Source organism: Abramis brama (assembly GCF_963993115.1).
Source record: "Abramis brama genome assembly, chromosome: 25".
Lineage (NCBI taxonomy): Eukaryota > Metazoa > Chordata > Actinopteri > Cypriniformes > Leuciscidae > Abramis > Abramis brama.
Genome location: NC_139987.1, coordinates 17,408,579 through 17,421,875, shown reverse-complemented (window position 1 = coordinate 17,421,875; position 13,297 = coordinate 17,408,579). Strand labels below are relative to the sequence as shown.

Genomic DNA, 13,297 nt, shown 5'->3' with positions numbered 1-13,297 from the left:
CCCACACATCTCATCCGAACAATCAAGTAGATCTAGATGTGAGACGGCAAATCTGCCTGCACTTATTGCTTTCCAGTGACGAAGCACATTCTCGCTCGACTGGAAATTACACTGGCAATCAGGAAAGAAATTACATAATGTTATTTCTGCTGGGATGTTACATTCCACACAACTCTATTATGTTGAAAAGTGATGCTAAGTGTACCGGTGCTTTAGCATCTACAGAACCTAGACTCACATTTGTGAGAGCTATTTGTTAAGGCTCAGAAGAGGCTTTAACATGAGTTTTTGATGAAAAACAATCATGAGCTGTTGACAGCCTTAGCATTCATGTTAGATGCCTTAGCATGTTAGATCCTCAGACACATTGAGCCCTGGTGCTCATGTGGGCGTTGCAGGTTTAAATCTGTCTTTTAACATTTCCTGCTGATATTAAATTATCTTCTCTCCATCAAAAAGGACATAAAAATAAACTTTAGAGAAGAATTTTCCTTTGCCTGAAATGTGCATGACACAATCTCTATAACCATTAAATGTGTTGTAAGAATTTATTTGGCATACCACGGATAAAATGTCCCTATCTGACAGACATTCCTGAAATAAGTATGAAATTATATTTGTCTCTGTGACAGAACAGAAATCTTGGATTATTTGATGTTCATTATACACTACTGTTTAAAAGTATGTGGTCGGTATGATTTTTGTAAGAAGTCTTTTATGAAAAACAGTAAAACTGTAATGTGGTTGTTAAGTATAATTATAATAATAATAAATAAAAAAAATGCATCATTTATTCCTGTGATGGCAAAGCTGAATTTTCAGCATTATTCCAGTCTTCAGTATCACATGATCCTTCACAAATCATTCTAATATGCTGATTTGCTGCTCAAGAAACATTTATTATTATTATCAATGTTGAAAACAGCTGTGCTAGTTTAATATTAGTAATCCTGAAACTCGATACTTACTGACACCAAACTTTCGAACGGTAGTGTATTTTATTAAAAATAAAAGGTAATTCAAACTCACGATCAAGGTCATACCTGTATATTGAAGAGTGAGTTGAAGTCAGGAATGACAACATGTTTGTCTTCCATCTTTCGGCGCATGTTTTTAATAGCGTGGATGGAGGTCTCGTAGTACGGCATGTGGCGGCGGCGATACGGGAACTCTTTCAGCCAATGACAGCACGTCTCGCACAGCTTATTAAAGATCAGCCGTGCCAGCTTTACCGAATCGATCTCTGCCAAGGCAAATAACATGTTACATGTTACACATGCTAACACAAACACTCTGCTTTGATTCATGATGACTAATCAACCATTGTTTCATATGTCACAACACTGTAAAAAAAAACAAAAAAAACACATACATGCACCATACGCAAACAGACAGTGCTGTTTTTTGCTCGCAAGCCAAACAGATTTGACTGTAATATCGTATTGGAAAGGAAGAGTGCATGAGCTGCTGATTAAATGCACAGTGGAAGCGGAATTGAGGACAGTGGGCAAAAGAGGCCATCTGCCAACTGAGAAAGAGAGAGAGAGAGTAGGTGACTGGTTAATGGTGATGGGATTGTTCCAGCTCTGGTCTCTATGGACTAAAGCTGACGTTCCTTAGTTCTGTGAAGTTCGATATCAATATGTTTGAAACACACGCTCTCCCGTTCTCAAAGCTTTTCAGACGGTAATATAAAGCATTTGATGCACAACTAACAGGTTTGTTTTGTTGTTTTAAATAGCTTGAGTATTGAAAAGTGCCTATAGCCTATAGGGATAGTTCACTCAAAAATGAAAAATCTGGTATCATTTACTCATCCTCATGTTTTTACAAACCCACATCTTAAAAGGTCGAGACGCATGTCTCTCATAACAATGCACCAAATCAAAGTCCAAACAGAGCAGGGATCTCCCCATTAAATGACTGACAATGATTTTCAAGATAAGGACAAGATCAGCAGTGTAAATAAGATTCAAAAGTTACAGGCTTAAATTTTAGTCTACATTGTTACATACTTTAAAAGACTTGGAATATACCATATGATAATTACTTTTATGATGCTTTTTAAAACTTTTTAGTCTTCTGTTAGTCTTCTGGTCACTATTTGCATTAATCTTACTATATTGAGTTAAAATTTATTTAGACAAAATACTGTATTTTATTTATTTTAACGTATATACTATTTACTATAATGATAATTATTTTCATGTTATGGTCGATATTAAAATTCTTGATTGTCTAAATAAATTAAAAAGTATAGCAATAAAAACTGAAATTATTTTATATGCTGTTTAAAACTGTTATTCAACTGTTTTATATGCGACAAGTGTATTTAGGCAACACAAAATTGTAATGTACCGTATGAAAATGGATATTTATTTTGAGATAAGCTAAAGATTACATTTAACAGTGTTACATAAAGCTGTTGTATGACTTCAAGAGATTTGGAAAATAGCAAGAACTATGAACAACTTTTATGGCGCTTTGGGTCTTCTGGTCACTATTTGCATTCATTGTATGAAAAAAGTGCAGCATGGACATTCTTTAAAACATTTGTTATGGTTTTGAAGAAAGAAAGTCATAAAGGTTTGGAAAAACATGAGGGTGAGTAAATTAAGACAGCGTTTTATTTTGTAGGTGCAAAACCTTTAAAAGTATCACTGGCAATCAAATTATTTGTTTTTTAATCTCATAAAATTTTGCTGGAAGAGTTTGCATAGCAAAACTTATGGCAAAACGTCCCAGATTTGCCTAATGGAGTGTCTGTTTTTTATGACTCAATTTGTGGCATATTTTTCAATGGCAGTATTTCCTCTTCCCTTTTTGTCCATCAGTCATCAGTTAGTGCTGCTTTTGACAGATGTATTTTATCATTGTGTGGACGAAGAGGCCTTTTAGATTGTTTGATGGTTGTAAAGTAGACATTACATGCTCTTTCCTCTTCCCTTATCCTTTTAGATGCTCTCTCTCTCTCTCTCTCTCTCTCTCTCTCTCTCTCTCTCTCTCTCTACGTCTTGTCTCCGTGGGCACAGAGTCTAAATTGAATCTGCCATCTCAGGGCTGCGCGGGTGAACAGTATGTACTGCCTTCGCCCTGAGCAGACGTCTGTCTGCCGCCCAGTGTACTGAAGTCAGTCGCTTCCACTGCTACAACTTCCACTGAACATACTCTCTGCTGCTGGCATGGGTCACGTCACGTAGGCCTGTTTAAAGGACCACACTTTGATGAACTGTCCCGGCTGAGGAAACCCAGACTCTGCTCAAGTGGAGTTCTCGAGCTCTGACGTATTTTTGAACAGTGCTTAAACTCAACGCAGATTGCGGTCCATCTGGCCTTATAAATCTACCGTCCAATCAGGAAAGTGTCTGGGATTAGTGTGCTAAGTGAATGTCTGTGCTAACTCATGACGGCAGTAGTTGGATGTGAACCACAGAGAATTATTTCAGCCTTTGTGACTTGTCGGAATGATTGTATTTATGAGATCAGTGTACATGAATGCCACCGCAATGTAATTAGCAGTGGGAAAACTCTGAATTTTCTTTCAGAGTTGGAGCATGTCTATTAAAGAATTATGACAGAAACAAATTGCTGTCGGTCATAATTAAAGATGAAATTTGTCATTTCTGAGTCAGTAAAAAACTGAATTGTAATCTGTTTGGTTGTGCAGCCAGACCTAATATCCCATAATTCACTGTGGCAGCACGAAAACGATAAAATACATAAATAAAATAACATACTAGTTTGTCGAATTACATTAGAAATCAGTAACTACATATGGCAGCACGAGAATGTTAAAATATATAAAATTACACATAGTTATTCTTATTTTATTCAGACAATAAAGTATAGAATTTTAATATCTATTTAATTAATTCATTTATTTACTATATATTATAATGATAATTATTTTCATGTTATGGTTGCTGGTAAAATTCTACAGGAGCTTATATTGTCTAAATAAATGAAAAATATAACACTAAAAACTAAAATCAATTGTTTTAAATGCTAGAGGTGAATATAGCCATCACAACATTATAATGTACAGTAAGAAAAATTCATATTCATTTTGATATTTGCTAAAGATTACATTTAAAAAATTGTTACGAAATGATTAGTGTTTTTAGAAATATAAGGTGATCCAAAAGTAAAAATAACGCAACTTGGCATGTACAATTAAATGCAATTTCGACCGATATGTATTAATGTAAAAAATCTTAAATATAGGCTGATAACAAATATGGTACTGAAATATTTTACATCCCTAACTTCATGCACATCAACATTTGAATGCCAGGCATTATCTGTTTTAACATACTTTCAGTTTACAGTTATTGCTACAGAAAGAGTCTTGACGGTGAGAGCGAAGTGAAGGGGGAAATTAATCAGAACGGACATGATTTCATAACAAAAAGAGGTGATTGACATTCAAATATGAATCGATTTTCGGAGCTCTCCTTTCAACAACAGCTAAAACTGTGGCACATTAGAAGCCTTTTCCATCTCAAATTCCTTTGCCATTTCAATTCGAATATAGAAAGATAAGAAAGCAATTCAGGCCAGCGTTAAGTTAGTAAGTGACCTAAATTTGCACTTGAATAGGAGTCTCAAAATTGTGCAGAATGGCCTACATTCGGATCAAATATTATGTGATCTCTTCTCTACTCGATAGCAAGACTTCAATACAGATTCTCTGGCTTTACTGATGCTGCATGACTTCAGATGGGTCACGACGAGTGTCAAAAACTACAATGAATCAACGCTAGACTAGTCTCAGTCCAAGTTATCCATTCATTAATTGAGTCTTTTCAGTTTATGTTTATGTGATGCAGTTTTTATGGGTCACTCACGAGGCAGCCTGTCTGTTCCGTCCTCCGCATTCTTGATGCGATGGTACACAGAAAGATCGCTTTGCAGAATACTGTCTGCTGTACCACGGGCCAGAGCTGCAGCCAAGGAGAAAGGGCAGTTACTGTGAAAGAGAGATGAGGAGAGAAAGAGAGAGCGCTTTAAAACATCTGCTGAGTAGATCACAGAAACATTATGCAAAGGAGCGCTGTCAGGATTTGATTCAATTTCCCCTTCATTTTTTCTTTTCTCAGCACCAGAACGAGAGCTCGTTTAACCGTGAGATGATGAGTAGGAGGCAAAAGCAATATGCATAGGTCAAAACAGAGAAAATGGCCAAAGAATCCATCTGAATAGGTTCTCATGATCACTGTGCACCAAAAAAAAAAGACTTTCTTTCAGTATGGGTCAACTATTCCTTTAAAAAAGCTTATGCTGGGGAACAAGGGTAAAAAGCTGAACTGTAAGTGTTAAAGCCTGGTTTTTTAACTACTGATGTGAATATCCTTTTAGGGCTTGTCGCTCTGATGGATTGAGAGAGGAGGAGAGGCACTCTAAAACTAGCCTGACCCAAATCCACTTTAGCACTCCGCAGTGCTGAGAGCCGGGACCCTGCTGGATCACTGAAAATAAATACAACTGCACATTATGAAATCAAGAGCCGACACTTAAAGACAAGCCCTGTCATCCTCATAAGAGGATTTCATAAGAGATGATCGTGGAATTTTCATCCAAACAGAGCAGGGATCTCCCCATTAAATGACTGACAATGATTTTCAAGATAAGGACAAGAAATCCTATATTTTATATGACATATTGACATGCTGACATTTTTTGGGGGGTAGATTACAAGAATATAATCTAATTCAGAGTTGAAATGCACATTTTAAGACCTTTATGGAACCGGTTTTGACTGTGAATATATATATATATATATATATATATATACACACACACACACACACACACACACAAACTACCGTTCAAAAGTTAAGGGTTGGTAAGGATTTTTTATGCTTTTTGTAATAAGCATTTATTTGATCAAAAATACAGTAAAACAGCAATTGTAACGTTTTCAATTTTGGTTCTGTTTCACTGTTTTCTGTTCCTCTTTTGCCTGCCTTAGTTCTCTAGTTAGTTCCCCTGGTTGTTAATTAGTTCCCACACCTGTTCCGGTTTATCCTTAATTACACTCGTATTTAAGCCCTTTTTTTAAAAAGAGTTGTTGTTTTTTTGTTCAGTTCTTTGTCAGTCACAGGAGATTAACTTAACACAACCCCACACTAATATGTTTTAGTTTGAAAACTATTGATTGTTTTTTTCCTCTCCGTTTTCGCCTTCCGTCCACACGGAGACAAGTGTTTTTGTCTGAAAACTGACCTGGATGCATCTGTGAATGGTGAGATTTTGCTAAATAAAATGATCCTGCCAGAAGAATAGCATGAGAATTTTCAGTCTGTATCATCTCAGTGAACTTTTATGAGGTTTTGTATATGCGCAGTGAGGTAAATTTAGTGTTTTCTGACATTTCAGTGTGGATGAGAAACCTTTGGAGAAGGCTTGAATACGCTAGTGTGGACAGAGAGCGTTTTCAAAACACCGTTTTCTAAAGCATCCGGATTAATGTAGACATTCCCTTGGGAAAGTGTTTTCGAAAAGCTTTGCAGGACAAAAACTGCACCTCAATGTGGACGGAAGGCCAAAATGGAGAGAAAAAGATGCGTTTTAAAATGAAAACGTATTAGTGAGGGCAAGGCCTGTGTTCTGTTTTGGATTTATTAAAGACTGTTTTTGTTTCTCCACTTCTTCTTTGTGTGCTTTATTACACCCACACATTACAGAAATATTGTGAAATAGTATTACCATTTAAAATAACTGTTTTCTATTTTAATATTTTACAATGTAATTTATTCCTATAATGGAAATATGAATTTTTCAGCAGCCATTACTGCAGTCTTCAGTGTTACATGATCCTTCTAACATGCTAATTTAGGCCTCAAGGAACATTTATTATTATTATCAATGCTGAAAACATTTCTGCTTAATATATTTTTTTTTGTGGAAACCATTTATTTTCAGGATTCTTTGATTAATAGAAAGTGCAAAAGAAGAACAACACTTATTTGAAACACATATTTTGTAACATTACAGTAACATAACTATTGATCAATGTAATGCTTCCTTGCTGAATAAAAGTATTAAAAAATCTAACTGATCCCACACTTTTGAAAGGTACTGCATATATAAAGTACACAGTATATTATAAAGCAAATCCCCCCAAAAAAGAAGACTATTTAATTATTGCTTTTCCGACCATTCAATAATAATAAAAAATAAAAAAACACAGACAAATAAGTGCAGTTTCTAACTGTGGAAAGGAACAATTATCTGACTAGAGGAACACATTAATCTCAGTGAATAAATATACCACAGAAATCTTCTAAACGTGTGTCTTGGACAGTGTAAATGTGCCATTCCCGTCCACTCAGTCAGTGAGGGGCTTCAGCAGCGTTTGCCAACATTCTGTTGAATTAATAGCTTCAGCTGTGGCCTGATGAGAGAGGATAACACAGCCATCCAATAATGTGATGGCCTAATCCTCAAAACATTTATTATGACGCGCTCAATTTATGAACGATGGTCCATAATGAATTAAAACAATTAAAACAATGGATTTAATTCTAAATCATTTTTTTCCCCCTAAGTTTCTGGTAACACTGTCTATGAATCCTGTATGTAATGTATTATAAAATGTTCAATTATAATGCCATATAATACATCTTATACATGTTGTATGTCATCTATACCATTATAATACTTGCATATTCTTGGTTACACCCATTAATTGTAGAATATAAAGTATGAGCAACCCACAACTAAAGTCTTGTATCAGTTACAGTTCTCTGTCAAGGTGCTACCACGAGTAAGTATTAAGAAAATATAACCAAAAATGAGGCATTATGAATATGTTAATAATGCATTAAAATGCCTCCGCTCTGGTGGTCATAGAAACATGAGGCTGTACAGCAATGGCAGCTGATGCGCCTGCGTAACCATGACAGCACAACGTGGGCTGCGCCATGACGACGGGATGCTGTGATGAGTGATGTTGTAGTGAGGAAAAAAGCCACCATCTGCCCTCAGGTCAGAACACACGTTAGATATTAGAAATCAGAGCAATCTCTAACTGCTTCACACACACACACACACACACAAACACAGTCAGCACAAGAGGCTGGAATACCAGCCCCGCAGACAGGAGGGCGGAAAGTGGAGCGTTCTCAAGGACGACTCAATGACGGTCTGCTCCAAATGAAAGGATCCAGCAGAGAGATGAGAAGGAGGCTAAAAACTAACAGCTAACGGATTCTTCCAGACAACATGATATAGTTGGCTCTCTCAGTATGAAGAAGTGATGAAAGAGATTTTAATCAGAATCAATTTACCCACATAATTATCCTAATTACACTGTTCATCTTTTTTGGATCTATCTATCCATGTATTATCTATCCATCTTTCTATCTGTCTGTGTCCATCCATCCATCCATCCATCCGCAGATCTGTCCATCTATCTATCTATCTATCTATCTATCTATCTATCTGTTCATTGATCTATCCACCTTTCTATATTTGTTTATCGATTTCTATCCATTTATCTGTTCATCTATATGTTAATCAATCTATCTGTTATCTGTTTACTCTCTCTCTTTCTCTCTCTATCTGTTTTTTGGATACCTATCTATCTGTTCATCGGTTTATCCATTTATCTCTATTTATCCACTTATCCATCCACCTATCCACCCATCCATGATACCTAACTAACATGGTGTGTGAATCAGATCCTAAAAGACACTGGAAGTCTTTGAAATCATGCGTGCCACAGGGACAGCAGTGTGCTTTAGTGTCCGCCATGACAGAAATATGAAAAGATGGGAAAGAAAAGTGACAGTGAGATGTGGGAGGAACTGATGGCCTGAGGAGGGGACGACGACAGAAAGAGAGAGAAATGACATGCCAATTGCCATCACATTCTGGGATCCTCCTCCGCATTTCCATTCATAGAAATGCTCTTGCTCTTTCTCTCCTTCTCACACGCACGCAGCCGTCACTACCTGAGTGGGAGGGGGTGCTGAGGTGGGGAGCTCTGATTGGCTGAGCCTCTCGGGCACAGCTAAGGTGAGCCAATGGGAGACGCCCGTTTCTTAAGCAGCACAGAGGAGTCTGAGGAATGCTAAGGAATGAGGATTAGAGAAGAGTCTTTTTTTGTCCTCTCAACCAAGTTGCAAAAAAAAAATATATATATATATACATACACGCTGCTTTCTTTTTCCCCAGACTTCAAAGCATCACACAAAGTGCCGTCTCTGTAGTAGACTAAGATCTCACAGCATGGTTATGTGTTGCCAGAGAGACTGTGAACGGAAATTAAGCATAAATAGAATTGTCTCTGCTCTTATTTTGGTTGTGTTTAACAGATTAGCCTGGTTACGGAAGATAAATGCAACTATACAGCAGGAGGGTAAAAAAAGAGAAGGAGAGTGAGAGAAACAGAAATGTGTGTCGGGGAGCCTTGCTTTGACGTCATTCAGAGGAATGAAGGCTCAGTGTGGCTAACACTATATAGTCACACTTCATGTCAGGAGAGAAATGACGCTTTGCGCACACACGCACACGAATACACGCTGTTGATGGACTTGCATTGCATACGAATGCAGTAATTATAACTAGGGATGTAATTAAAGACCCACACACATATTCAAAATTAGTTTCATCTCATAATACAATAATTAAGCAAGGTACAAGAGGCTGTGTTATATTTATAAGGGCTTTCTTCCAAGCTCTCAAGTGCCTTATTGCTTAAATTAAATAGATAATACATAATAAAAATATAAGATAAGATAAATAATTTTTCAGTAAATATAACTTAACCTTTAAGCGAGTACACTGAAAAAAATTGTTGTAGGATCTACTTTGAAACACTTTTCTCTCAGAAATTGCTAGTAAATTTCACAAATAATTACAAAGTGCAAGTGACATTGAATAAATCAAGAAATTTTGTAGAAAGACCGAAATAGTATTTTCTTGTAAAATTAAGTTAGAAAAATCATTTTCAGAAATCGACAACAGTAACGCTGGCTCACCAAGTGCAGTGCATTTGGGGCGGGGCTATCTGTCTGTTCAACCAATGGCATACAGATGGAAACTAATGTGAAAACAGTCATTATATTAGCAATTCTGTTTAATAATAGACTTTAAGATTTTATTTTCCAATACATTTGAACTAAATATGGAAATAGTTACGTGTATCTGGAAGAGCCTGTCTTTGTTTCAGTGTGGCTTGGCATTCACGTTCTAACCCACCTACAGCAAAATCATGTCACACACACAAGGCTCTCAAGGGGGTTTCTACTCCTACATTAACTTTCAGCGTCCTTGACTGTATAAGATCTCCCAAACACTCAACATCACTAGTGTCACACACAGCTTCTCCTCTGAGACACCATTTCAGTTTAGCTATAAGTGGCTGTTCTGTTGTGATCCATGTTTGTGACGTGCAGCCATAATGAAGTATCATTTATCATCAAGATTAAACTATGATAAACATGCCTAAAATGATTATTAATGGGATAGTTCGCAAAAACATTCTTTCATAATTTACTTACCCTCATGTTGTTCACAACTCATATGACTTACTTTCTTCTGTGGAACACAAAAGGTATTTTCAGCAAATAATGGCTCATATTTTTGGTCTGTTCCTCACAAAGCTATCATATGACTTTAGAAGAGATGATAAATATGGACTACATTTATGGTGTTTTGTTTCTTTTTTTGTTATGTTAAAGTCTGATAGTCCTCTAACACTTTCATTATATTTAGGAGCCAGGATATTCTTTAGAAAAATCATCTTTTATGTTCCACTGAAGAAATGAAGTCAGATGGGTTTGAAACGACATGAGGGAAAGTAAATAATGACAACATTTTTCACTTTTCCTTTAATGAGTACAATGTGCGCAACATACCATGTTTAATTGTGTAATACAGCATGTAAGTGGACTTTCCCCAGTTCATCAGAAGAGCTGGTGGGTGAAAATTAAATGAAATTTGTGGGTGCTTGTTGATAAGTTGGAGTGTGTGTGTGTGTGTGTGTGTGTGTGTGTGTGTGTGGGCGCTCGCTCACATATATGACTCAAGGGTTATTAATAGAAGCATTCAGGATTAACACCAAACTAAATCCTCTTCCTGTCCATCACTCTCTCAATCTCTCTATTACACCCACTGTCCTCCCACACACACACACACACACACACACACGTACAATAACAGCATGCCTAAATAAAGACTAGTGCTTGTTCTGGGTCAAGGACCTTCATGAAAACCCCACTTTTCCCATCATTCCTCTTCTGCTCAGTATAGCGCCTCAGAGTCACGCTTTCGGAAAGGGAGGGAGAGAAAAGAGAGAGATGGCGTCATCACACCCACACATTGCGCTAACCCACACTTTTCATACTCTCTTCCTTTGACCTGCCTGCTGACGTCGCACAGGTTGAAAAGCTTTGCATACCTTTACCGACAAACTGAGTAAGAGCTAAATAGAAAGAGAGACAGAATGAGACCTAAAGATAAAGAGAGAAATAGGGCTTTATCAGAATAGGCTGCTTTTTGATGTCACAGGAAGTCGTATTACAGGAAGTCAGCAACTGGGCCTCAGAGAGCATCCTCATTATTGAATCTTTATACGGCAATTTCAAGGCACAGACAAGCAGCATTTAGTTCTAAATGTCACGGACTGTTTCGCCTATAATAATTTCTGGAGGCTTTGTTCAGAGTGGTGTAAACTGAATGAATAAAATTATGTCCATGCCATTATTTACAGAAAAATAAATGACTAAAGGAAAGCTAGATCTTTTCACTGCCTGTTCATACCAAGAACGATAACTGTCAATATAACTATAGAGAAAACAGTGTTAGTGCCCACACTGACGCACAGTATAAGCGCACTGCAGTTGTCTTCTGCCACTTTAATCATTCTTAAAGTGATTCCAATAATATCGTTGCTCTGTGAGATTAGAGTTATAGTTACTGGTGTTCCCAATTCTCATAGAATTAGAACGATTATTAAAACTTAATATAGTTATCGACCTTGGTGTGAACTGTGAACCAAGGTCTTCAGAATGTCATTGTTCTTTGAAGGAACCACCAGCATGATGCTAGAATGTTGTTAGGGTGTTGCTATGTTCTTTTAAAGGTGTTCTGAATCGGTTTTAGAATGTTGCTGTGGTGGCTAGGATGCATGGTTTGGTTGCTTACTGCATATACACATACGCTGCATCCAAAATCGAATACTTTCCTACTATATACTATGCGAAAAACAGTAAACAGTAAACCATAGTAAAAGTAAAAACATTAAAAGTTCCATAGTAAAAACATGTAATATTGAGTTAATACATATAAAAACAAAAACCAACACATTTTCACCTGTGAAAGGTTATCCCATTTCTTCTGGAATTTAAATTAGCGGTTGAATGTGGCATCTACGTATACCTATAGTTTACTGGCCCAGTTTTAGTTTTTTTTAATCAATTTAATCATCCAGTAAAGTATAAAACAAAATAAATTACCTTTTGAAAATAGTAAAAGCACACCTCTCAACAAACTGTATAATTTGATTAAACATTCATGCCCTTTTTTTTAACAAAAACGGTGCAAAAAAAGTCTAATTCTTGACTCTAATTCTTAGTTACGAATTTATGCACACCCCTATAATTTGACAATTTTTGTCTATAGAGAAATGTTGCCCTAGTGTTCTTGATCTCCAGTGTTAATTGGACCACAGGACTGAACAGATTTGAGTGCACTTGTGTTGGAATCTAGGCCATCAGCCCTTCAAACTCTTCACAGACGTTATCGCCATGCCATCTGGGCATCATCTCTCCCTGGCAAGGCGGCTCTATGTCCGAATCTCCAAAGGGGCAAGAACACAGTGGCCTGAAACCCGGGCTGGACGGTTGCCAGCAGAGGCTCCAGGCTCTGACATAATATGACACACACCTCCTCCACCTTGACACCTAGCGAGGTGATTGAACACCCCCGGGAGAATCAAAAATTATGCCTGGACATCCCGCAAGCATGTGAAAAATAAAAACAGAATGAAAATCGCTATCATTGAAAAAAATCAACAGGCTGATGAATTAGAAATATGGGGCAACAGAAATGTAGAAACGTAAAGGAGATTAGAGCTAAAGAAACCAGCTGTCTGAAACAGGAAATATGAAATGACCTCACAGATCATTTTTACACAGCACTGATTGATAATGCTTGATAAAAAAATAGCATGGATTTTCTAATGGGGATCTTCTAGGAATTCTAAAAGCGGCCTATATAAAGTTGCATAATCTGAATGGCATCCTAATCATAAAACCATAAAACAACAAATAACTGTGAAATATATGCA

The 13,297-nt window shown here is 36.9% G+C and overlaps 1 protein-coding gene across 1 annotated transcript in view; it reads right to left on the bottom strand.

Moving 5' to 3' along the window:
• The window catches only part of ppm1e (protein phosphatase, Mg2+/Mn2+ dependent, 1E), a 49,570-nt gene that overhangs the window by 9,020 nt on the left and 27,253 nt on the right, over positions 1–13,297 (bottom strand). The window contains exons 2-3 of the mRNA XM_084104767.1: positions 4,848–4,969; positions 1,044–1,243 (exon numbers count right to left, since the gene is read on the bottom strand). Of these exons, the coding sequence (XP_083960893.1) occupies positions 1,044–1,243; positions 4,848–4,969 (322 nt within the window). The remainder of the gene's footprint in view (positions 1–1,043; positions 1,244–4,847; positions 4,970–13,297) is intronic.